At 43.9% G+C, this 27,635-nt stretch overlaps 1 protein-coding gene across 1 annotated transcript; it reads left to right on the forward strand.

Annotated features, from left to right (window-relative positions):
- dhx38 (DEAH (Asp-Glu-Ala-His) box polypeptide 38) lies at positions 1-26,891 on the forward strand. The gene is made up of 27 exons (XM_061813984.1): positions 1-202; positions 384-715; positions 1,027-1,205; positions 1,557-1,703; positions 1,857-2,010; positions 2,497-2,615; positions 3,398-3,471; positions 4,255-4,410; positions 4,478-4,639; positions 5,871-5,978; positions 6,139-6,260; positions 6,396-6,533; positions 6,621-6,807; positions 8,821-9,006; positions 9,093-9,233; positions 9,317-9,427; positions 10,339-10,455; positions 10,802-10,909; positions 10,995-11,107; positions 11,197-11,405; positions 13,806-13,960; positions 15,035-15,190; positions 16,852-16,986; positions 17,093-17,218; positions 17,288-17,383; positions 20,097-20,215; positions 22,824-26,891. The coding sequence occupies exons 2-27, from the start codon at positions 387-389 to the stop codon at positions 22,903-22,905; spliced, it is 3,729 nt and encodes a 1,242-aa protein (XP_061669968.1). The 5' UTR covers positions 1-202; positions 384-386; the 3' UTR covers positions 22,906-26,891.
- The last annotated feature ends 744 nt before the right edge of the window (positions 26,892-27,635 follow it).

A 27,635-nucleotide genomic window follows, 5' to 3' on the forward strand; every position in this document is an offset into this window, starting at 1 on the left:
ATTCAGGAAACGAAGAGGACGGAATAGCAATGGCGGCCCCCTTGTCTGTAAACATTTGCGTTCGGTTGACAAATATACTTCCAAAGTAGTTATTCCTACGACAGCCACGTGTTTTTTTTAACAACCCCGATTGTTTCAACTGTTTTTGCGCGTTAAATACATCCAGCCACAAAGAAACACGAGTTAGGCTTCTCTCGGGCTGGTAGGTAAACAAGCTAGCGGCCTATTGCTCCTCTGTCCCATTTTTCGTTCTTTTATTTTTTTCCCACTGTCATGATAGAATGTCATATATAATTGAATGTCGATTACAGAGTACGTACTACCTGTTAGATTCATTTGTAATATACTTAAAGATGTATGTATTTCTGTATACCCCCTCGCAGATAATGGATGACGATGACTCCATGCATAGACTGGAGGGGACTGACCCCAAAGTCCAAGTTGGAGGACTGATAGTTAAGAAGAAGATCGCCCCTGCAGAACATCACGTTTTTCGGGCTCCTACCCCGCGCACCTCTCTCCTGGGCTTGGATCTGCTGGCGGCTCAGAAAAGGAAAGAACGAGAGAGTAAAGAACAGAATGAAGTCGGTGGCGAGGACGAAGGCAGAAAGAAATCCAGGGTTTCGTCGTACAAGGACTGGGAGGAAAGCAAAAGTGATTCTGGTTCTGACGATGATGATGATGATGAAAAGAATGGGCAGGATAAAAAGGAGAAGTAAGTACTTTACGCTGCACATATACCAGCATAATACAACTCTTTTTGTCATGTGATAACGTAAATGTCCCGTATTTTAGCTATTCGAACCCCGGTCTTCAGAACTGTGAGGCCAGCGCTCTACAACTCTGCCACCGTGCCCCCCTTTTTTACTCCATTACAATTTTTTTAAGTACTGTTAAGTTGTATTTAACTTTCAACTCCAGTACTAAAGATTAGCATTTAATTTCATTGTAATTTTTCTTGCAAAAGGTTTGAGAACTACGGCTGTAGATGATGTATCTGTCCTGTTTTCCTTTTCACCTCGCCAGCCGGAAGTACCGTACGAGTGGCTCAGAGACACCTTCCAGTCCCGGAGGGGTCAGCGAAGAGTTCCGTCGCCGACACGAGCAGAGAGAAAAAGACAGACGGGAGCAGGGCGTCTACGTCTCCTCCAAAGATGACAGGAACAGAGAGAAAGACAAGGGGAGAGATCGGCGGAGTGAAAGAGGTGATTCTGAAAAGATCTTATTTTGGTTGGGGGCACCTAAAATTTGCTCCCTGGAATTTTTCAACTGAGAAATTTTGGGCATTTTTTTTTTCTGTCGTCGGAATTCATTGTAAATACTTAATCAGTGTTTTTAATTTGGTAAATGATTTATTTGAAGGATTAACATTTTGATTTTGAGTTTTAGTCAGGTTAGTACAAAGTCATAGTCATAAGTGCAATTTAACTAAAAATTGGCAGAATAATTTTTTTCCGTGTTTCATTTTTTGGCCTTGGTTTCCTCATTTTCAGTTTTTCATTTCGGTGCATCCCTCGATTTTGTAGCTAATTCTTGGCATCCCTTTTTCTTGTGAGATACCCGAGAGGGCAGCTCCAGCAGCCGCTCGGATCGTTCGCACCGCAGCGAGAGGAGTGAGCGCTCACAGAAAGATGGCTGGTCGGATCGCATCAGCCGAGGCAGCAGGCGGGATGAACCGCAAACGCCACAGCAGCGCCCCAGGGGTATTTCATTTTATTTATTCATTTTTCACACCATAAGGGCTGGACAGTTCTAAAAGTCCATAAAGCATTTGTACTCCCCGTGACTCTTGTGAGGATAAGTGGCTAAGAAAATGGATGGATGGTTGAAAATAAAAACATTATTATTTCAAACAGATGGTTCTACACCTTCGCGCTCCAACTGGGAGGAAGACGACAGCGGTTACGCTACTTCACGGCATTCTCAGTGGGAGTCTCCCTCCCCGACTCCTTCCGCAAGGGAGTCGGAGCGGAGTCGCCACTCGGGTCGAGAGAGCGAGAGAAGAGACAGGTGAACATATTATTTTTGAAAGATACAATGATTTTAAAAAAAAAAGTACCAGTTTAAAAAGCCAGTGATAATACATCACGTCACATTAGCATCTAGTGGAGTTATACATAATACGTAGCCTCTATTACATTACATCTACATTCAATAGGTGTGATTCTTTTGTTATATCTATTTAGTTTTATACTAAACTTCAACTGGCGTGTCAATAAATTACGTTAAGCAAGCAACATTCTCGGTTACTTCTGTCCTGGCACTACTGGGTAGAATTGCTGGTGCGGAGCATAGAGTACTGCTTGTCTAAGTGTGGTAAAATCATAGATTTTAGAATCACTCCGATCAGATTTTTAAAATTTTCTAACATCAGGCTAAGTTCTGATCTCAAAGATTGGATTGGACAGCCCTAAATTTTTTCACTCCCAGGTAAGGATTATTTCCGCGATGTGTCAGTCCGTTACATGAATAAGGTCCTCTTTGCTTCGACTGCAGGTCAGTGAGAGGGCGCTACACCGACGACACACCCCTGCCCACCCCATCCTACAAGTACAACGAGTGGGCCAATGACAGAAAGCATTTAGGTTCCACACCTCGTTTGTCCCAAGGAAAAGGTAATAACAAATGTCCACCGCTTCAAACCCTCAACGTACCGTAATTTCCGGCCTACAGAGCACATCTGGTTATAAGCCTCACCTAGTACATTTGCAAAGGAAGTACCATTTGGTACATACATAGGCCACAGCCGTGTAAGAGCCGCAAGTGCCCACATTGAAACCGACATTGATACACGAGATATTTACAAAGAAAGACACAGAGTTTAACGCAAGTGCCACCGCGCGAACGCTAGTGCCACCGCATACTGGTAAAAATCACAGAGACACGGCAGTAACTCGCTATCGCAGTGCTAGCAGGGCCGGACCGGTAAAAGTGACTTCCTCGGCACATGTAGTCTGTCTCACTCTTACCTTTTCCGGTCGAGTGCCCGGCCGCAGCAACACGCTAGCGCGGCATAACAGGGCCGTTTTTAAAAAAAAAAAAAAAAAAAAAAAAACATACCGGTAAAAGTCACTGAGACACGCCAGTAACCCAGAAGCAACATGCTTGCAAAGCTCTTACGCTAGTGCAGCGCTAACAGGAATGGTTAAAAAAAAACATATCAGTAAAAGTTACTTCCTCGGCACATGTATTCCACTGGTGTCACTCTCACCTTTTCCGCTCGAGTGCCCCCATGTGGCCGTTAGAAAAAAACGCACAAATTAGCCGCATTACTGCAGGGTTGAAAGCAGGTGAAAAAAGTCACGGCTTATAGGCCGGAAATTACGGTAAGTAGAAAAAGAAGCCATTCTTGACAAGAGATTCCATACTTGAGTCCTTACTTTTTTTTTCTTTGTAGGTAAAAAAGACGGTGGGACTGGAATCTCATTTGACAATGAGGATGAGAAAGAGCAGTGGGAAGAAGATCAGAAGGTTGGCTGAGTGACAATGTTATTGTGTCAACCCATTGATGGGCAGGGTGGGAATTTTTTCCCTTATTGAGATAAAAGTCTCCTAACAGGCCACAATCAAGGAAATATTTCTTTTTTTTTTGTTTCTGGTTAAGTTATATGATAACTTTACTAATTTCTAATCTAGTTATATGATAACTTTACTAATTTATAATCTCGTCCCAAAAATGTGACGCTGCCCGCGAGAGGGTACTTGGGTTTTCTTAGATACCAAATTATGGCTTCAGATTAATACGTTTAAATATTTTCATATACTGAAGGATATAATGCGTGAAAATCATGATGTCCAAAAAATGGGACGCTGCCCACAAATGTGTTACGGATGGACTGAAATACATTTGAGAACTGGTTGATACCATGTCTCAAGACAACATGATACTGAAAAAAAAAAAAAAAAAAACAATATACATCGCAATAAATAAAAAAAAAAAAAATACAAGCTATCTTACCCATGATGTGAAAACCAGCACGCATTTCTCTTTTTTTTTCCTTTGTGTGTTGTTGGAGAATTTATAATATCCTAAAAATAACGTTATTTGTTTGAAGTCTGCCCTTATTAAAATGGACTGTAGTAACTGAGCAAGTAGGAGTCCACCCAGACATAAATTTAAGATCATTTCTTTTCATGTCCAATATATGTATATGTACCCTAAATTTTGGGCTATAATGTATATTTTGCCATGTATACAATATAAGCTGGCGCTTAGTCACCATTGAGGAATTCTAATCGATCCGCTGTTTTCAGCAAGCCGACAGAGACTGGTACATGATGGACGAAGGATACGATGAGTTCCACAACCCCTTCACATCCACGTCTGATGAATACGTCAAGAAGAGAGAGCAAATCCTGCAGAAGCAGACCCAGAAACGAATCTCCGCCCAGAAACGACAAATCAACGAGGTCACTTAACTCTGTCGCGTGCTGTGCTTGTGTTTACGTTGCCGACTGACTGTTTCTGTGTTCACAGGACAATGAGCGTTGGGAGACCAACCGTATGCTGACCAGCGGTGTGGTGCAGAGGTTGGAGGTGGATGAAGACTTTGAGGAGGACAATGCTACAAAGGTTCACCTGCTGGTTCACAATTTGGTCCCTCCCTTCCTGGATGGAAGAATAGTGTTCACTAAACAGGTAAAGCAAGACTGGGTCATCTTCACAGAATGCAAATGAGATATCTTTGAAAAACGTTTTGGCTTAAAGGTCAAGTGTCATGCCTATAAGCATTCAATGTCCATACGAAAAAATAAATCAGTTATCCATGCGCAAAGTTGCGGAAGTCTCATTCGACATCCAAGTGGTCGCCATATTGCCTGCATCCTCTGTTCGCGTCGTCACACCATGACATTTGCCATTGAAAACACGCTGTGCCACCTACTATGGGACACGGAAGCTCTTTTCAAAGAAGAGAACATCTCACAATCGAATGAAGTGACCAGGGCAATATTATCCTATCGTTTCGACCCATATTTAGATGATATGCGGATCACTTCTAACCAACAACAGACTCCTAGACAGTATGTATGAGCCAGCCCGGCCAAAGCTGTCCGCTATGGACACGATCAAGTGAAGTGACCGGGGCAATATTATCCTTTCATTTCATTTCGAGCCATATTTAGATGATATGTGGATCACTTCTAACTAACAACAGACTCCCAGACAGTATGTATGAGCCAGCCCGGCTGAAGCTGTCCACTGTGGACACAATTGAGTGAAGTGACCAGGGCAATATTACCCTTTCGTTTCCTTTCGAACCATATTTAGATGATATGTGGATCACGTCTAATTCACAATAGACTCCCAGACAGTATGTATGAGCCAGCCCAGCTGAAGCCGTGCCCCTCGTCTGAAGCCTTGCTCGGCGCCAACGGATACATCAACACATTTAACACCCCTGACTCACGTGCGCAGATCTTTTGCTACATTCTGAGAGAATTACACCCCGACGCCCCAATCTTATTGTTTTTTAGTAGACACACCGACCTGTCATTTGGAACCCACGAAGTTCTCGTCCTTTCCCATTTTTCACGACGAACCGGGCCTTTTTGAAAACTATGAAGAATGAATCCATCCTCCCGAGTGTTCGACCAATATCCAACAATACAACGAGCCGGCATTTTGGCTAACACGAAGGAACAACGAGCTACCTTCCCGCAGGTAAAACTAGTATAAACAGACGAGACCGCTTGAGTGGGCGTCTGCTACTCATACCACTTCCTGCTTCTTCTTGAAAACAAATCCCTTGAGAGACGAAAAAACGGATGGGTCTGTTCCAGCTGTCATTTAATCATGAATAACAAACTAGAGATCATGCATTTCACAATAGCTGCAATTTAAATGTGTGCGTTTTGCCTTGTGACCGTAGCCAGAGCCCATCATCCCCGTGAAAGACGCAACCTCTGACATGGCCATCATCTCACGCAAGGGCAGCCAGCTTGTTCGTAAACACCGCGAGCAGAAAGAGCGCAAGAAGGTAGGCCGCTGATCCGGATTTTAAAGCAAAAACGGGCGTATGATTGAATTGGTTACACATTTCTCATAATGAGGGTTACCAAGGTGCTTTTCATACTACTGCTACACTGTGTCTGTGAACTAATTCTAATGCACATAATATAATAATGCAATGTTTTCAGGCACAGCACAAACATTGGGAACTGGCAGGCACTAAGCTGGGAGACATCATGGGCATCAAGAAGAAAGAAGACGACGCTTGTGGAGGCCAAGAGGTCGGCGAGGACGGCAAGGTAGACTACAGGTTGGTCTGTCCGGCTCTTTTTTTTTTTTTTTTTTTTTTTGGCGGGCTGTGTCTTACTCACAGGTCCCTGGTGTTCAGTTTTGTGACCGTTTGTCTTCGTTTTAAACGAGATTTCCTTCCCTCTTGACTTCATAGAGCAGAGCAGAAGTTCGCAGATCACATGAAAGAGAAGAGCCAGGCCAGCAGTGAATTTGCCAAGAAAAAAAGCATTCTGGAGCAGCGACAGTACTTGCCTATTTTTGCTGTGAGGCAGCAGCTTCTTAACATCATAAGGTACATAGTCTAAACCCGCTTCACGCCACCTCAAAGATGATCTTCCTTTACACACTAACAGTTTTATGATCAAACCACGCCCATCAGGGACAACAGCATCGTGATCGTCGTTGGCGAAACGGGCAGCGGGAAAACCACCCAGCTGACCCAGTACCTGCACGAGGACGGCTACACCAGCTACGGCATGGTGGGGTGCACTCAGCCCCGCAGAGTGGCCGCCATGAGTGTTGCCAAGAGAGTGAGTGAGGAGATTGGCACCAACCTAGGAGAGGAGGTACAAGGCAAACTCGCCTAACTGTGTGATCGTTGCACCCTTTTGAATTGGCGAATGTGGATAGGAGGCCCACGTTTGACACGTGAAACTTTTTTTTAACCAGATTAAGCAAAATCAATATTGATCAATAGTGTGAATGCAAAAGATGACGAGCACGATTTAGAAGTGGAACCACACACACTCGCAGACTGCCTGCCACCTCAGTGTTCTATGTTCCATTTCTTAACCCCGCAAAACCGTATACGTGACTCCTATGTCAAATTCTAAAGATAAAGATTTTCTTTCAGAAACAGAAAAGTGCTGGATGCATTTTACTGCAAGTGGAGTCATCTCCGTTAGAACCTTACACGAGCCCATGCGTTTTTACGTTGTCCTTCGTTTGCCTCGTCATCCATCCATCCATCCATCCATCTTCTTAGCCGCTTATCCTCACAAGGGTCGCGAGGAGTGCCGGAGCCTATCCCATCTGTCAACGGGCAGGAGGCAGGGTACAATCGCAAGGCACATCGAGACAAACAGCCGCACTCACAATCACACAATTTAGAGTGTCCAATTAATGTTGCATGTTTTTGGGATGTGGGAGGAAACCGGACTGCCCGGAGAAAACCCACGCAGGCACAGGGGAGAACATGCAAACTCCACACAGGCGGGGCCGGGATTGAACCCATGACCTCTCGCCTCGTCATTCGTTGTCTTATTTTTTATTTCACGGTAATTTTCTGCTAGTACAGCTTCCTCCCACAATCCCACAAATGCACGTTGGGTTCATCGAAGACTCTAAAATCCCCTTTAGTGTAAAGACTTCAATCTATACAGTTGGTCGCTGGCGTCCAGTTTTGTGTGAAACCCACTCAGCTGTGAAGGGGATCAGCAAGTAAACACTGCCATCTAGTGGAAAAACGTAGAAATGTTCCACTTTATTCTTCATTGGCTTTGTGGATTCAACATAGATTTATCTTTTTTAAAATGTATTATTATTGGGATTATATTAACACTAAGAGCGTTAAACCCACACTATTGTGTGTGTGTGTGTACAGTACAACCTCGGTTCTTGAACATCCCCTGTCTTGAATAAATCGGTTTTTAACAAAAATTTCAATTTTCAAATTTTTGCTTCTGTTTTCGAGCAAAAATCTGTACTGGCACGCCCCCAACAAAACCCGGAAATAACAGAACGAATGCGATCCAACCAGCTGACCCACCCACTTCTCGAACCGCCTTCTAGAATGGATTGTGTTCGAGAACTGAGGCTCTACCGCAGGGCTCAGCAACCTTTTTGAGGCTGAGGGCTACTTCGTAAGCACCGATCGTATGAAGGGCTACGTGACCTGTTTGCGGCAAATTTCAGACTCAGTTCATGACACGTACTTAAAATATATTTGTTTTAATTTATTGTCGTAAATGACATTACAGGTATTTTAACCTTTTAATTCACGTAAGGAAGTCAGATTCAGAATTTAAAGCACAAAAATAGGAACAGTTTGTGGCCTATGGTATTTTTAGAACATACCTCACGGGCGCTTTATATGGTCCTCGCGGGCTACCATTTGCCCACGGGCACCACGTTGGTGACCCCTGCTCTACTGTGTATATAAAAAAAACTGATTACAACTGGAAGCAGGCAAAGAGAGTTATGATTGAAAGGGGTGTGAAAACGGTCCTTCAACTTGTAAACTGAGGGAAGGGGCTAATGCCTTGCTCAAAGAGCAATTTAGCTGTTTCTTTGGAAGCAGACTGTCTTTTTTTCAGTCATCCAGATTACGGTAATCCATTAAATTTGAATCACGGCAAATAGACTTTTGCCGGTTGTTTGAAGAAGTTGACGTTTAATCCAAAAGGCTAAGATTTATCGAGAAGATCAGCTACTGCTGCCTCAATAATTAACTGTTTATACATGTTACATATTAATTATAATAAAAAAATATCCTATTCATTGTTAACTCCAGTAGAAAGACAAAGTCTTTGTGTTTTAGCAGATTTAACTAATGGAAAGGGTTGTCATGTATGGCGCAGGTCGGCTACGCAATCCGTTTCGAAGACTGCACGTGCGAGAAGACGATGATCAAGTACATGACGGACGGCATCCTGCTCAGAGAGTCCCTGAGGGAGTCGGACCTGGACCACTACAGCGCCGTCATCATGGATGAGGCTCACGAGCGTTCGTTGAACACCGACGTGCTGTTCGGTCTGCTGCGCGAGGTCGGTCCACCTGTTCCACGCCTGCCCCGTTTTGAAACACATGCACGTGGTGATTGATTTTCTCGTTCTTTTGTGTTTTCTACCAGGTTGTATCTCGACGCACAGACTTGAAACTCATTGTTACTTCGGCGACAATGGACTCGGACAAATTTGCCGCATTTTTCGGCAATGTGCCCATATTCCACATTCCGGGCAGAACATTTCCAGTGGACGTCTTGTTTAGCAAGGTTTTACACTGGTCCTAATTGGCTTTTTTTCTGTCAACACTACATTGATTTGACATTTATTGGTTTTATTTTGTGGTTTTAAGACTCCTCAGGAGGACTACGTGGAGGCAGCAGTGAAACAGGCCTTGCAGATCCACCTCAGTGGATTGGTCGGCGACATTCTCATCTTCATGCCGGGGCAGGAGGATATTGAGGTGAGGATTCAGGCATCTAAAAAAAAAATGTAATGTATTTCAGTCATTCGAGTCAAATGTGAATATTACATAGACTTGTGACACAAAGGGTAGAATAGCTTGAGCTCTGAATTTAGCTCACAAAAAATAATAGCGTTTACCGTAATTTCCGGCCTATAAACCGCAACTTTTTTCACACGTTTTCAACCCTGCGGTTTATGCGGTGATGCGGCTAATTTGTGCATTTTTTTCTGATGGCTACATGGGGACATTCGAGTGGAAAAGGTAAGCGTGAGAACGGTGGAATATATGTGCCAAGGAAGTGACTTTTACCGGAATGTTTTTCTTTTTAACCGGCCCTATTAGTGCTGTGCTAGCGTGTTGCTGCTGTGTTACTGCCATGTCTCAGGGATTTTTACCAGTATGTTTTTTTATCCAGCCCTGTTAGCACCGCACTAGTGTGTTGTTGCTGTGTTACTGCCGTTTCTCAGTGATTTTTACGGGTATGTTTTTTTATCCAGCCCTGTTAGCACCGCACTAGCGTGTTGCTACTGTGTTACTGCCGTGGCAGTTTTTTTTTGTTTTTTTTTTTACCAGCCCGGTTCGTGCTAACGTGTTGTTGCTATGTTAAGCTAAGCTAAAGTATTAAATCTTTGAAAACTCTTTCTGTGTTCCGTCTTTCTTTGTAAATATGCCCTGTTTCATTGCGGGCACTTGCGGCTTTTACACAGGTACGGCTTTTGTATGTACCAAATGGTATTTCCTTTACAAATGTACTGGATGAGGCTTCTAATCAAGTGTGCTCTGTAGGCCGGAAATTACGATAGTATATATATATTTTTTTGTTTAGTATAGAAATTGGGTAATAAATGCATTTAATAAAACTATCATGTACCATACACTTTATTAAATTCAACTCCTTGTTCATGTAGGTGACATCAGATCAGATTGTGGAACGACTGGAGGATTTGGATAACGCTCCTGCTCTGGCTGTGCTGCCCATTTACTCTCAGCTGCCCTCTGATTTACAGGCCAAAATCTTCCAGAAGGTTTCTTCTATTTTTCCTCCTATTTAGTGCACATATGTTTTAATGTTGATTGGGTTTCCTATAAATTACCCAACGTGAGTGGAATTACCGTATTTTCCGCACTATAAGGTGTACCTAAAAGCCTTTAATTTTCTCAAAAACTGACTGTGCGCCTTATAATCCAGTGCGCCTTATATATGGATCAATCTTGAGCCTGTAGTGCAGCTCCATCTAATTGATGCATAACGTCCTCTCCCCATAACTCCTCTACTGTAGTGGCTATTCTATGCACCTTATAATGCGGTGCGCCTTATAGTGCGGAAAATACGGTAAAAAAAACCACAGACATACTTTTTCACCCTCTCAGGCCCCAGACGGTGTTCGTAAATGTATTGTTGCAACAAACATCGCAGAGACTTCCCTCACTGTGGACGGTATCATGTTTGTTGTGGACGCTGGATACTGCAAACTTAAGGTACTCTAGCACTGCAAATCCCTTGTAATTACAGTCATCTTCTCGTGTAATAACATATGACATTATCCTCCACACTTTTGAACAGGTTTTCAACCCTCGCATTGGAATGGATGCGCTCCAAGTGTATCCCATCAGCCAAGCCAACGCGAACCAGCGTGCTGGGAGAGCAGGTCGAACAGGACCAGGGCAGTGTTACAGGTACTGATTCATATATTTAATTTTTTGGTGTAACTGCAGTGAGTGCAGAGTTATAACTAAGCTCTTTTTAACGATATCTTCCCACCCAGGCTCTACACTCAGAGCGCCTATAAGAACGAGATGCTGACCACCACCATACCGGAAATTCAGAGGACCAACCTGGCCAACGTGGTCCTGCTACTGAAGTCGTTGGGCGTTCAGGATTTGCTCCTCTTCCACTTCATGGACCCGCCGCCCGAAGACAACATGCTCAACTCCATGTACCAGCTTTGGATCCTGGGAGCTCTCGACAACACCGGTATCTAAAAAAAGGGCTCGTTATATTAGCGTGGATGACATTGTATCAGGTATGCGGCGCGATCTCATACCATCCACTATAAGAACATTTTCAAAAAGTGCGCCTTGCCGACAGTTACGCGCCGTCATTTTTTACACCACAAACAATATGACCTCATTGTTACATTCATGACTCTCAAAGTGCCCATCAAAACTTTGCATTGTTATTTTTGTAGAGCAGGGGTCGGGAACCTTTTCGATTGAAGGACCCATAAAGGGGAAATATTTAAAAATGTAATTTCAAAACAGCCATACAGTATTTTAAAAACTAAGTAGAGGTGTATTTTCAACACTTTCAGAGTACAATAAGTCTCTGAGTTATTTTAAATAACATTGTTATGATGTTGCTAAACAATGATGACAAAAGTACTTACTTCCTGGTTTTGCTAATGTCTTGATAAATCTGTTTAATACATCGGCAGATTAAGCTTCACACAGGCGTTGAGACTTCCATCCATTCACCGTGAGCGTAATTCAATTTGATTTGCCATCATGATGGTACGATGGTGAACGGTTCTTGTCGACAATGGCATGTCTGTTATTCATTTGATTATCTTTATGCGAAGTTGGCAAAATGTTTATTGGCTAACTCCCCAATTGTGAATTTAAAAACAAAGCATAACCGTCTCTCTCCACAAAGGCTGTCCATTCTTGTTCTTAAGTTCTCCACATCTTTTTTATTTTCTTTGAGCGACCTTTGTCAAAGACATTTCGATGATTAGTTGTTCCGATCGGCGTGAGACCCTTCTGCGCCTGTAGACGACGACGACTAGTATGTAAAACTACGGCAACCCCACGAGGCCAAACTGTCTCTGCGTCATTTAGGTTGCCTCCCACACCGGATTACGGCGACCCCACGAGGACAAACCTTTTTTTTTTTGCATGTCAGCAAACACCAAAAGAGCCAGGTATGGCTCGCGAGCCATAGGTTCCCCACCCCTGGGGTAGAGGATGATTTTGTTTTCTTCTCTCTCTAAAATATGAGTACATTTTGCATGAGCGACATGATTTCTCACTTAGCCATCAATTGTTCAGTTCCTACTGCGCTTTGAGTTAAAAAAAAAAAATTCAAAGAGAAGAATTGTTGCAGTATGCATAAACATTGTAGCTATTTGTATTTCAATATTTTATTTAAATCTTCCATCCATCCGTTTTCTTTTGCCGCTTATCCTCACGAGGGTCGAGGTGAGTGCTGGAGCCTATCCTAGCTATTAATGGGCAGGAGCCAGGATACACCCTGAACTGGTTGCCAGCTAATCCGCACAGGGAGACAGACAACCACAACAAGGGGCAATTTAGAGTGTCCAATTCATGTTTGCATGTTTTTTGGTTGTGGGAGGAAACTGGAGTGCCTGGAGAAAACCCACCAAGGCACGGGGAGAACCTGCAAACTCCACGCAGGCGGGGCTGGGATCGAACCCGGTTCCTCAGAACTGTGAGGCCAACGTTTTACCAGTTGATCCACCGTGCCGCCTATGTAAATCTAATTTCTGTGGTATTTTTTCTTTATTTCAATATTTTTGCTACATCTTGGAACAATTAATCTCTGATGAGTTTTGGAATGTTTAAAGGTGTTGACTGGGTTTATGTATTCTTAAATGCTAAAACAAAATTTGAAATGAGATTTAGCGACATCTAGTGGTGCCATTTTATATTAGCCCCAATTTATTACGCCTCAAATTGTGGGAATTTTTGAGATTTTCAACAGACAATGACTATAATGTGACTTATATTCTATATCGTGATTTATTTTTTTTTCAACACCACCAATCAGTTCTGAGATCAAAATAAAATATAGTACTGTGCATTTCATCCTCTCTCCACGATAGCTCCCCTTTTAATTCACGTCACCAATGATAAATGCGGCCTCTCCAAACGGGTCCGGATCAGCTAGTTGCGGGCTTGGCCAGCGAAGTAATCGCCAGGTAACCGATCCAATATTTGATTGAACCGGTCCAGCCTCATCCTCTGCCATATTCCAAGGATTTTAGGGATTTGGGGATAAGGAGGGACTTTTGATGATTCCCCTGTATGGTGTGTTAACAGCAGATTCTCTCAGATTAAGGTTTACCTGCCCTCAACGTGGCTGCGCTGCTGCTTTGCTTCTCCCTCAGAGTCAGCGTCTTAGACTGTCATCGCATCAGTCAAATCAGAACTGGCAAAGTTTCTTGATCTCACTCCTTTTCCCTCGCCTTGAGTATTCGCAACCGTCAGTAGTTCATCCTTCTCTCGTACGCTGTCAGAAAAATAAGGCTTCTCCTCGTGCTAGCAGGCGTTTGATGGCAAAGGAGCTTCGAACTCATCTGCTACATGCCCGCTTGTCAGACAAATAATCTGTATGATTCAATCACCGTCCTCCCAGGTTCTTTGACGCCGACGGGCCGCATGATGGTGGAGTTCCCCCTGGACCCGGCGCTGTCCAAGATGCTGATCGTGTCGTGCGACATGGGCTGCAGCGCCGACATCCTCATCATCGTTTCCATGTTGTCCGTGCCGGCCATCTTTTACAGACCTAAGGTGCTCGTCATTTTTCAAGATTGTTTTGTGTCAAGATAAAACCTCATTTGTCCAAATATGAGTATGTTTTCACAAATCAAAATTGTCAGTGTCCCCTCGTTGTCCATTTTTACACATTATTAAACAGTTGAAAGTATTGAAAATGGTTTCAAACAAACCAAATCATCTTACATTTTTTTACAGTTCTGTGTTAATTAGACAGTTCTGTAACATTTTTATTGTATCATAATTTCTCGTGTATAATACGAACCCCCAAAAGGTGACCTCAAAACTTTGGAAAACCCTTCTACCTATGTATAATGCATTTATAAAATGCATGATTTTGATGCTACCCATATGATCAGCACATCTGTATTTTTAGTTTGTCAAAGAATCAAATAATTATTCTGAAGCTAAGCACTTTATTTGAACATTCAATACTTATTTTAAAGTTAACAGCCATACTTTTATTTGGTAAATGAGAATAGACACAGATGTGCTCATTCATCATATCTACCCTGGGAGAATTTGTAAGATATGTACAATTCTTTAAAGAAAACATGCAGGGCCAGGTGAAACACATTTCATTTCATTTTAATAGGATTCAAATTAAACTGCCAAGTATTTCAGAAATGCATTATCATTAAACAAAACATCACCATATAGCTGTTGTTCAGTCATTAGTCATGTTTAAAAAAAAAAAAACATTTCACAGGGTATGTGTAAACCTTTGAGCACAACTATACATATATGCAGTCATATTTCATATTGTAAAGAAAGTGTAGGCTACACCTTTTCAATAACCTCTTGGTGACGGTGGCATATTAGAATGAAAGTGTACAGATTTTTCCTAACCGCGACGTGGCAGCATACATTCATAAAAATGTGAAAGTTTTCCTTTGTATCTTTTGTGTAATGCGCACAATTGACTTTTGACAATTTTTGGTGGGGAAAAAAAGTGCATTATTACGAAATTACGGTAATTGTTTAAAATACAGACTATCCTGGACATTTTTTGATCGAATGAATTTTAAAGAAATACAGGAGACGGGACACTACTATATAAATACAACGGAGGGACGTGTCTGTGTGCAGGGCCGTGAGGAAGAGAGCGACCAGGTCAGGGAGAAGTTCTCCGTGCCAGAGAGTGACCACCTGACGTACCTGAACGTCTACACGCAGTGGAAAAACAACAATTATTCCAGCATCTGGTGCAACGACCACTTCATTCACACCAAGGCCATGCGCAAGGTTGCACTGCCACTCGCTCTGAGCACAATGGATGAACACTCGCCAGCATGAATTTCAATTCCTTCACTTTAGCAGATTACATTTCTCATGATCAAGGATCGCTGTAGCAGCTGTGCTATCGGGTTCCGCTTGTTGTTATTACCAGATATCGTATCGGTATGGCGAGTTTAATCATTCGTTGCTTTTAATTTTGTGGTTTTGGACTTGGAAAGAGGTGGCACTATAACCTCTAAATTTAAGACTAGCAGACATGATTTTTCCGGTTATCGGCAGAATTCTGTCTTATTAAATTGCGTAGTCTCCGTTTTTCTGAAATATTCCGACCGTAACCCGTGCCAGAATCCACACTCGTTCAAATTCTGGTCCGACTTTTGCAAGTTAGGTCTAAGATTAGATACGCGTCTGTTGATTGGTCGAACGTGTTCCTCCCGACCGATGAAAACGCTTCTTGTGTATGGGGGGGGGGGGCCATTTTGAAGTCAACACGATGGCGGTGCTCGAGAGGAAAGACGAAAATTGATAGATATGTCAAAAATAAGTTCTGATGGGATTGGATGGAACGAGAAATCGTCGATACAGTTGGAAAGAAGGAAGTTCTCACTCTGTTAAGCGACTTCATTCGCAAACTCGATCGACCTGGTAGAGCATTTTCCACGTGGGGTCAGGATACTATTGACTATGGATCAAGCGGTTTCAAGGCATTGCAAGTTCACGCAAAATGACAAAAACACGTCAAAAACAAAAGAGCAGCCAAAACAAACTTTTCCATAGCTGCTACATTAAGAAGTCAACCCAAGGTCAACAACCAACCCCAGTTGCAGACGGTGAGAGTTCAGAAGCAATTACTTGTAAAAATGTCTATATTATTTACTGATGACAACAAGCGACGTTAATAATTGTCAAATTCATGCGTTTCAATCATTTACTAAAACAAGAAATCAAAACGTTTTTGATTACGCAGTTCTGTAACATTTTTATCGTTTCGTAAATTCTCGTGTATAATGCGCACTCCCACAAAGTGACCTAAAAACTCTGGAAAACCCTTCTACCTACCCACCTACCTACATGAGTTCAATTTAGTAGTTTACGTAGTTAAATTTGTATTTGAATTTTTAATTTTTTGGGGTAAAAGGTGTGCACCTAAATAATGAACCATCATATTGTGTACATTTTGAAAACAGAATAGCATTTATTTAGAGTTCTCTAACATTTTTATCGTATCGTAAATTCTCGTGTATAATACGCACCCCCACAAGGTGACCTAGAAACCGGAAAACCCTTCTACCTACCCACCTACCTATCTGAATTCAATTTAGTAGTTTACTCAGTTAAATTTGTATTTGAATTTGTAATTTTTGGGGGAAAAGGTATGCACCTAAATAATGAACCATCATATTGTGTATATTTTGAAAACAGAATAGCATTTATTTAGACATGGACTAGATATATTTCATTCATAATACAATTTGTAAAACTTGCACGTTCCTTTGATCATGCTGGCAGCCCCCAGACCCCCCCCCCCCCCCCCCGGCTAGTTTTATGTCTTTTTTTCATTCTGCCAAATCACACGTCTGGGCTAGTTTTTGAGCATCTGAAAAACCCTGTTTTGGTCCACAAGTGTTGACGGTTTGCTAAAGTCCAAGTCCGGCGTTGTGCGGCAGGTGCGGGAGGTGCGCTCCCAGTTAAAAGACATCATGGTGCAGCAAAGGATGAACTTGATGTCGTCCGGCTCGGACTGGGACATCATCAGGAAGTGCATCTGTGCCGCTTACTTCCACCAGGCCGCCAAGCTGAAGGTATTTGGCTTTTGTGTTTCTTCCGCGGAATCTTTCGCGTATGAGTTTTCGTGGAAAAGGTTGCGGCTTTTGAATTTTTTTTTTTTTGCCGCACGCTCGCTCTCAGGGCATTGGCGAATACGTGAACGTGAGGACGGGCATGCCGTGTCACCTCCACCCGACCAGCTCCCTGTTCGGTATGGGCTACACCCCCGACTACATCATCTACCACGAGCTCGTCATGACGACCAAGGTGAAACGTCTGAACGGCGGAACGTCGGTGAAACGGTTTCGATCGTGAACTCGTCGCTCTGTCTCGTAGGAGTACATGCAGTGTGTCACGGCGGCGGACGGCGAGTGGCTGGCGGAACTGGGGCCCATGTTTTATAGCATCAAACACGCGGGGAGAAGCAGACAGGTAAAGGCTCGTTGAAACAGGTCCGTTTTGTCTTGCAAGGAATTGAATTTCAGAACATCATTTTTAGCCAATGAAGAGCTCCAATACATATCGGACGTCTATCTTTTTTGACTAACTTGAGTCAAATGAGTTTTATATTTTTGGTGTTCAGGTTCAGACCAGTAATTTTTATTGAGGGCGTTTAAAGTTAAATTAAGAAATCATCTAAAAAAAACGGTTATGGAGGAAAAAAAAAAAAAATCACAGCAGTCTTTGATGTCATTTGATCATAAAACCAGACAATTTTCAAAACAGACAAGTACAAAATGTTCACACAGCTGTAAATTTACACTCAATATATTATGCCTTGGAGTCGCTGATGGTGTAGTGGTACACACGCCTGCCTTTGGTGCAGGCAGCAAGGGATCGATTCCCGCTCAGTGACGGTGTCGATGTCTGCCCCGCGACTGACTGGCGACCAGTTCGGGATGTAGTCCGCTTTTCGCCCAAAGGTAGCTGCGACAGGCTCCAGCTTTCTCGCAACCCTAGTGAGGATAAGCAGCTTGGATAATGACGTGGCATATTATGCTTTGTAGCGGCACGGTGGCTCAGCTGGTAAAGCGTTAGCTTCACAGTTCTGAGCACCCGGGTTTAATCCCAGCCCCGCCTGTGTGGAATTTGGGTGTTCTTATTATATTATGCCTCGTGAATTATAATTAACGTGAGTGTAATAGAGCTACAATCTCTTCAAATAATAACCTAAAACTGGTAATCCTAAACCTTAAAAGTGAAAGAAAAGTCAACATTGTTTTCATGTGGTCAGTTGTCGTCTTTGAAAATTTGATTGCGACCAACATCCTCGGAGAATCTGCGGACGCGATCGCTAACGCCGATCTCGCAGAATTTCTGAGCGGAATTGCCTTAAAAACACTTGAGGAATTTGTCTTGGTGATAGGTCAAGGCGCTGTAGTACGACCCCAGACAGCCATTTGACAGAAAATATTTTGTCACTGAGCATTGCAAAATTACAGCTAATGTTGTAATGCTGATTATGATTATCGTAATTTCCAGCCTACAGAGCGCACTGGATTATAAACCTCACCTAGTACATTTGAAGAGGAAATACCATTTGGTACATCCATAAACCGCACCTGTGTATAAGCCGCAAGTCCCTCATTGAAACACAAGATATATATACAAAGAAAGACAGTACACAGAAAGCGTTTTCTACGTTTTTAATAGCTTATCTTATCTTAACATAGCAACGATATGGTAGCATGAACAGGGCTGATTAAAAAAAAAAAAAATACAGGAAAAAAAAAACAGGTGTGGCAGCTACACAGTAGTAACATTGGAGCACAGCAGTAACAGAGCCGGTTAAAAAAAAAAAACAACATACCTAAATCATCGAGACGCGGCAGAAACACACTAGCGTGGCACTAACGCTCGCGCAGCACTAACAGTGCCGGTTAAAAAAAAACATATTGGTAAAAATTACCGAGACGCGGCAGTAGCACAGCAGCAACACGCTAGCACAGCGCTAACAGAGCCAGTAAAAAAAAACAAAAAACAAAAAAAAACATACAGGTAAAAGTCACTTCCTTGGTACATATATTCCACTGGTCTCACTCTTACCTTTTCCGCTCCAGTTCCCCATTGCGGCCGTTATAAAAAATGCACAAATTAGCTGCATCACCACATAAGTCACAGGGTTGAAAGTGTGTGAAAAAAGTCGCAGCTTATAGGCCGGAAATTACAATATTAATTTTTTGACAATCGTGCAATTGATGGGAGAGTCCTCCGGCAATTTGGATCAGTTTAAAATGACTAATAGAGCGATAGTCTGGTAAAGTGACCATTGCGCAAATGGCGCAGAGACTTCAAGAAATGAAAGCGGTTTCAAATGACAAGTAGTGCGATGATCTGGAACAGTGTCAATTGTGCAAATGGTGCAGATACCTCTCCATCACACGTGTGGCCAGTATTGTTGCAATTAGTGCAGGATGCCAAGACTACTATCGTGGACAGGTGTCAAACTCAAGGCCCGGGGGGCCAGATCCGGCCCGCCACATGATTTTTGTCTGGCCCGCGGAGGCAAATCACGTCTATCAACTTTCATGATTTTTTTTTTTTTTTTTTTTGGTCCAAATGTGTACCAAAATTTCAAATTGTCATATCATAAATAACGTTGAGCTATTACAAGCATTTTTGTGTTACCAAACAACAATGGTTGGAAAAACCCATTTCCCTTGATTTGATTTTGACTTGATTCCAAAACTAGTTCCTAAATTTCACGTGTAAATATGATGAGGCGGTTAAAGATTTTTTATCGTTTCACAGCCATAACGGACCTTTGAGGGGAATCTGCACGTACAATGTGGCAAAAAATATGTTTGACATCCCCGCTATAATGAGTACACCAATAACGTATAATCAGCCTGGCAGATGTGACAACCATCTCAAGGACAAAAATGGCAGCATGAATGAAATTGAATTGTAAGTTCAATGTTTTAAGAATTTTTTTCGGCTTTTGGCCGAAATCCTTGCAAAGGGAGGCCTTTTTCGGTTCCTTCGATTGATTTGTTAGCAAGGGTGAGGGGCGTACCGCATGGCCCGGTACTGCTTTTCTAGATGAATGAACAAAAAAAACTTTCGACACTTTCCGAAAGTCTTCCTAGAAGACCGGAAGATGTTTTGACTTTGGTTCCGTTCCTCTCATCGGCGTCACCCCCAGGAAAACCGTCGCCGCGCCAAGGAGGAAATAAACAACATGGAGGAGGAGATGGCCTTGGCCGAGGAGCAGCTCCGAAGCCGTCGCGAGGAGCACGAGAGGAAGAACACGGGCAACGTCAAGTAAGTCGCGCGGACGCTTCCTCGGCGACAATGGTTCCGGACGTCCCCCCCCCCCCACCCCCCTCCTCTTTCCCGTTCTTTATGCACAGCACAGATAGAACCGTTCCATTTAGCCACCTCCCCGCCTCCCTCCCTCCCTCCCTCCCTCCCGTCCCGACTCGCTCGCTCTTCGTGATGAGCTTTTCTCACCTCTGGTCCCCCGCAGACGAGACAAAAAGAAATAATATTGACTCCTGGCTGACCCCCATTACTACAGCAATTTAAATTGGGCCACGGCAGAGCGCAGAAAGCGGGGGGTGGGGTGGAACCTTCATTTTCAAATGACACCCCCCAAAAATTAATTTCACAGCCGTTCCCGGGCTTTACAGATTGAAATGGGCTTTTAAAGGCAGATTTAAAAACGAACTTTATTGTTAATTAATACGCCGCTTTATCTACATTTGTGCGACCGACGCCGGTGTGAAATCTGCGGAAAATAATCACACTTGCAGGAGGAAAAAGGGATTAGAATGAGATTTGGGCGGCAAGCGGGATTTGTGCTAATGACGGTGGTGGGATCTCGGGGGGGGGGGGGGGGGGGGTTCTCGGGAAACCTTCACTGTGGCCCTCGTGATGACACTTTGCAACGCTCTCGTTCGTTTTGCGTGTTCGTGCCGACTCCCGGAAGGAAGTGCAAATCATTGCTTGAGTGGAGGTTTAAGTTCCTTAAATCGGTGCGTTAACGAGGTCAAGCAAAATGACAATGGAAAAAAAAAAAAAAAAAAAAAAAGATAGGGGTGGAACGGTGGATCAGATGCGAAAGCGTTGGCCTCACAGTTCTGAGGACCCGGGATCGATCCCAGACTCTCCTGTGTGGAGTTTGGATGTTCTCCCCGTGCCTGCGTGGGTTTCCTCCGGGCACTCCGGGTTCGCTCCCACGTCCCAAAAAACATGCAACATTAATTGGACACTAAATTGCCCGTAGGTGTGACTGTGAGTGCGATTATTGTCTGTCGCCCTGCGATTGGCTGGCGACCAGTTCAGAGTGTACCCCTCTTCCTGCCTGTTGACAGCTGGGATAGGCTCCAGCACTCTCCTTGACCCTCATGAGGATAAGCAGCAAAGAAGATGGATGGATGGCACTGAATTTCTTGCCTGACCCCTGTGTTTTTATCCCTCCTGAAGTCAAAACTTCAAACCAGATAAATAGTTTCAGGCATAATTGGCTGGTAATAAACTTGGAAATGTATTTAAACATCTTTTCACGCCACTGCAACCCAATGCACAAAATCATTTAGCCACAAATTAATCTTTTCCACTCATAGTTTATATTTTTCTACCTGATGGCCATCTTGACCGTAGCCCAAAGCCTCACCCGTGCTATCCGCAGTAAAATATCACCTCCGACTTACAGCTACCGCAATGTTTGGTCAGTTATGCCACATTACATTTAAAATACATTTAATTCTAAAATTGTCCAGTTTTTTCTTGTCCCGTTCGAGGTTGTCACATTTGTGTGGCACCCCGGGGGAGGGGAGTGGAGCCCCCAGTGAGGTACGAACTCACAACCCCTGATTTACCAAACCAGTGCTCTAACCACTGAGCTAAGTCTAACTTAATGCGTCTTTGTTTCCTTTCGGTTTGTCCCGTTAGAGCAAGAAAGCGGGAGGTGGGACAGCAAGTGTCATCTTTTTCCATCTTGGCCTCATTGCACATTATTAATGCAATTCATTTAAAAAAAAAAAATGATTTGGCGCCCTCTGGTGGCATGTTGGTGCAACGTATTTGTTACAACTGTAGGAAGGAGCTCCATTTCGTAAGGCCAAATCCTTGTCTAATGTAGAAAATAAAGCTTTGCTGTCATCTTTTAACATCGATAAGCAACTGCAAAATTTTAGTGGCTATGGATTTTTTCTATTTTGCTGTAAGAGTTTAGATTTACATGCCAAGAGTTTATTGGCTGGCGGCGACCAGTCCAAGTTGCTCAGTCACCTGGGAATGGGCTGCTGCTTGCTCGTGACCCTAAAAATGAATCAGGGGTATAAATTGATTTACTTATCCATCCATCCATCCATCCATTTTCCTAGCCGCTTATCCTCACAAGGGTCGCGGGGAGCGCCGGAGCTGTCGGGCAGGAGGTGGGGCACACCCTGAACTGGTTGCCAGCCAATCGCAGGGCACATAGAAACAAACAGCCGCACTCACAATCACACCTCGGGGCAATTTAGTGTGTCCAATTAATGTTGCATGTTTTTGGGATGTGGGAGGAAATCGGAGTGCCCACCCCGGGGAAAACCCACCCAGGCACGGTGAGAACACGCAAACTCCACACGAGCGGATCCGGGATCGAACCCGGGTCCTCAGAACTGTGAGGCCAACGCTTTACCAGCTGATCCACCGTGCCGCCTCATTTATTTATTGAGTGGAAAATATGAGTTGAATATTAGACCCCCAAAAACAAATATATTCCTAATGCTCGCTTTTGTTCTACGGAATCCCTTTAAAGTCACGAGTGAGGTTGTCACGCGTGTGAGATTAAAGAAGATGGATGAAGGCTCTCAGGGCGAGGCCTCATCCATTCCCTCTCATGGCTCCCTGAACTTTGCCCCCCCCCCCCCCTCCTCTTTAGGTCGTTGAGAATCTGCACACCAGGAAGACGGGAAGAGGCCCCCATGACACCTCGACGTACCCCTTCCCGATTTGGACTGTAAAATCTCCTTGGAGGAGGGCGGTGGGTCATCTGGACCTCCGTCACCAGAAAGCAGCACAAGGCAGCCATATGTGGACGCAGCTGCAGTTCCTGTGTAGGCCACTAGGGAGAGAACTTGCATCAGACAAGTCCAATCAAAATGACCTTTTTTTTTTTTCTTTTTCTAAATGAGCTCCTCCAGTGATGAATCCAATATGGCTCCAGTGTGATGTTACTAAAATAATTGACTCAAGAAGAAAATCTCACGGCCTTGCGGCCATTAGCGAGCCGCAACCATCTAAACGTGGGATGATCCGATGTCGTTTTCCGTGCCGTCCTCGTATTGTGCGCATTGTGCGGTCGTTGTCGTCATAAAGAGGCTCCTCCACGCGCTCCAGCACTGTTCACATTGTACTTGTGCCGCGTGTGTGGTCGCACTTGTATTGTCAGGCGACCCGCGCGCAAAACACCTTTGCCTACTCTTATTTTTTTTTTAACCTTGTTTTTGCAATGCGAAATAGCTTTGCACCCACATCAGATTAAATGTCAACAATGTTATTTTCGCACTCAAAAGATTTTCCACATTCTTCTTGGCGCGTCTTTGAATAACGTGACGCACGTAAACGCGACTCGCGGTGCGACAGATGAACTGGTCAGGGCCGGTGAAAGTTTTTTTTTTTTTTTTTTAAACATGGAGATTAATGGGCTGAATGCTCAGTCGTTTGTGTAAAGATAAATAAATGTTAGCTATTTTTTATATTCCAAGGTGGTTTGAATTTTTATCCCATTTTTTTTTTGTCTCTTCATTCCATGCGTCTGCTAATGTCAAAATTAGGAAAAACCCTCGGCGACCAATCACTCTCACGTTCACAAGTGGACATTTAAGTAGCATTGTTGACTCCGGACGACAAACTGATTGAAATTAAACGTGACTTTTTTTTTTAACCTAATTGATTAGAATGCTGGTGGCACGGTGGATCAGCTGGTAAAGCGTTGGCCCAACAGTTCTGAGGACCCGGGTTCGATCCCGGATCCTCCCTGTCTGGAGTTTGCTTGTGTGGGTTTTCTCCAGGCACTCAGTTTTCCTCCCACATCCCAAAAACATGCAACATTAATTGGACACGAAATTCCCCAGAGGTGTGATTGTGAGTGCGACTGTTGTTTGTCTCCATGTGCGATTGGCTGGCAACCAGTTCAGGGTGTACCCCGCCTCTTGCCCGTTGACCGTTGGGATAGGCTCCAGCACTCCCCGCGACCCTCATGAGGATAAGCGGCAAAGAAAATGGATGGATGAATGAATGGACTGATGATTAAAATGCCCATCCCAAGTATGTTTAGTTTTTTTGGCATGATAATTTTAAATAATAGCATGGATTTATCTGTAAATTGCCATTTGGGTGGAATTATGGACAACTGCCTCACAGTTCTGAGGACCGGCGTTCAAATCCCAGCCTCGCCTGTGTGGCGTACGCATGTTCTCCCTGTGGCAGGATGTTTTTAATTTTTTTTTTTGACAGGAATTCCGATTTCCTCTCATTTCCTAAAAATGTGGATGGTAGGGTAAATGAAGACTAAATGGCACTTGTGAGTCCGAATTGTTGCTTATATCGATTGGCTGGCTACGAGTTCAGGCCCGGTACGCTTGTGACGCTAGTGAGGATAAGCGGCACGGGAAACGAAAATATGTAAAAACAGCAGACCGCATTTGATCCGAGCCACAGTTCGGAGCCCAATATATCCTGTGTGGGAGTTATCTGGAATTATGTCGCCTCAAAATTGAAAGTCTGGATGTTTTAGACAAAGTGAAATGTTTTTGGTCATATAAAACAGATGCCAGGGATGGTTTGGTGCAAAGTGAAGAGGTCAGCCACAAAGGTAAATGTGTGCAGATTTGTGTCCACTTATTGGAGTATTTAGTGAGCTCATCGCTTTACTGCATGAAACACCTCTGAGGGTTTGGGAAGGTGCAGTCGTTTCTTTTAGGATGTGTAAGAGGCTTTTTGAGGGGTTAGTATGCACCAAAACGTAGCATTTTAATCCCATTTAAAAAAAAAAAAAAGATTTTTTTGGGGGGTTGTGGAAAAAGGTTAGGGTTATAAATTAGAAATTAATTAGAAAAAATAATTTTGACACATATGGTAAAACTTTTTGTTGGTACGACCTCAGTTCAATATTTTAAAAATGATCTTTGAAAAAAAGCATTCCTCTCTGGCCCCATTTTATGCCTCTGATTTAATACTAATTATTCTTTAACAATTGGCACGGAGTGGAAAAAAAGTGTATCAATCGTTTACTCACGCACATCGCCACACGCGAAGCCTTGTGAGGACACGCTGCGGCCTTTCGCAAAGGAGACCACGACTGCTATTGAACTCCGGTCAGCAACAAAAGTGCAAAAGATGTCGCGACAGCTGTTGAGACAAATCGTGGGGGAACGCATGAAAGTACAGTATGTGGACTACGGCGTATGGCGAAAATTGGGAAAACACTGATGAGTCGTCATGTTGTCACCTTACCCATTGTTTTAAATTCATTGTCATGTCATTATCCAAGCCGCTTATCCTCACAAGGGTTGCGGGAAAGCCGGAGCCTATCCCAGCTAGCTTCGGGCGAAAGGCGGACGACGTCCCGAACTGGCCGCCAGTCACTCACCATCACTGAGCGGGAATCGATCCCACGCTGCCCGCACCAAAGTCAGGCGTGGGTACCACTACACCATCAGTGACTCCACTAAATTCATTGCACAATTTAAAAAAAAAAACTGACAATAATGAATAACTCTGCTAGCAACGTAGCTGCTCGTGCGGGTCGGGGATTGAAGTGAAGCTACATTCAAATCTTGCTCGCACATTTTACATTTAATGAGGAAGATGATTATGTGGCTGGGGGTTGTGATGTTGAAATTGATGTGCAAATATATCCATCCATTCATTTTCTGAGCCACTTATCCTCAAAAGAGTCGCGGGGAGTACTGGAGCCTATCCCAGCTGTCAGCAGAACTGGTCGCCAGCCAATCGCAGGGCTCATAGAGACAATCACTCGCACTCACAATCCCACCTATGGGCAATTCAGAGTTTCCAATTAATGTTGCATGTTTTTGGGATGTGCGAGGAAACCGGAGTGCCCGGAGGAAACCCACCCAGGCACGGGGAGAACATGTAAACGCCACATAAGCGGATTGAACCCGGGACCTCAGAACTGTGAGGCCAATGCTTTACAAGCTGACCCACCGTGCCGCACGAATGATAATTATTATTATCATGACAGCACTGGAAAAACAAACGGATCTTGTAAGGTTGATGGAATGGAAATGACTGATTGATTAAATATGAATTGATCCTGCAGTGGTCACCATAACATGAAATGGTTCTTCCCGTTGTTGCCTTGCGATGGCGAAGCGGATCAGAGAGAAAACAAAAACTCCTCGGTCGGTCACGCCGCACCTCATCCGAGCGACGCGAGCCTTCGAAGGCCGTCAGCGGCAAAAGACGTCGCCGCGCTTTTCGCTGGGGGCCTGGCCTGCACGCGGGCGGATCGCGTGCATGCCTCCGTGTAAATCTTCAGAACAAAAACTGAACAAGGCGGACGCTTCTGAACTGACATGCATCTATTTGGACCAAAACAAACAAAATCGGTGAGCTCCTTCAAGTTGTCTTTGTCTCTCACCGGGCCTTTCTTCTTGTCCCGTGATTGGCTGTCCCTCGCTTGCGCTCGTGCAAATAAGCGTGATTACGAGGGCCCCGCCTCCCCGCCTCCAGCGGACTTGATTGAGAATGGCAGGCGCGGATAAAGCGGACCGCGTCAACTTTAATGAGACCGACGGCGTCTTACGAGCTGACATTTGGAAATCGTCCGCGTGAATGACATCGTCAGCGGTCACCTTTTCCCCAAAGCTCTCCGCGAGGAGCCTCCTGTAATGATGGGAGGGAATTGCGATGGCCTGTTGGGGGGGGGCCAGGCGTGATCGAAAGCCGAGGATCGGGGCAGGAGGCCGCCCCTCTTCAATTGGCTCATCTGCAGGGATAAGAAATGGAGGGACGGATGGATGATGAACAAATGTGGACAGAGAATTAAATATTGTCGCTCTCTTTATAAATCGTCCCAGTTAGTCGTAAATCCATCTAAATCTCATCGGCGTGATCGGTACTGACCGATTAATTTGCATTTTATGCTGATCGACTTTAATAAGATTATCTTAACTCCCCGCTGCCATCGCGTACTGTACCTTTGAATCCAAAAGCTAGTTTATCCTAGCCTTGTCGCGTGTATTTTGACGTCGTACTGTAAATATCTGAGGCCCAATAAAGTTATGTAGAAAAAAACCCGTCAGCGGCGTGGATCAGACAACACGTAACGCGCAGATTACACAACAAGGCAAATCGGATTTTTCACAATGGCACCGTCAAACTCGTTTTATTATATCACCGCATCACGAGGCTTTATCTTGTCAATTTAAACGTGACTGGATGCACTTGTTACCATGGTGATGCCATTGTCACACATGCATGATAACAAAATTGGGGGGGGGGGGTGTACGGGTCCTCACTGGTGCTCGGGAGATTACGTTCATTTAAAGCTTGCTTGAGGTACGTTCACGTACTTTTAATACGAAATGGCAGGCAAACACGCAACAAAATGTTATGTGGCCACACAAGCTATTGGTAGCGCTAGCAGTTGTAGGTAAACATTCCGCCGTTATGTCGAATTAAGTTCTAAAGAGTGGTTATATGTTAAGTAATTTAAGTTATTATT

This window comes from Syngnathoides biaculeatus, chromosome 3, assembly GCF_019802595.1.
Source record: "Syngnathoides biaculeatus isolate LvHL_M chromosome 3, ASM1980259v1, whole genome shotgun sequence".
NCBI lineage: Eukaryota > Metazoa > Chordata > Actinopteri > Syngnathiformes > Syngnathidae > Syngnathoides > Syngnathoides biaculeatus.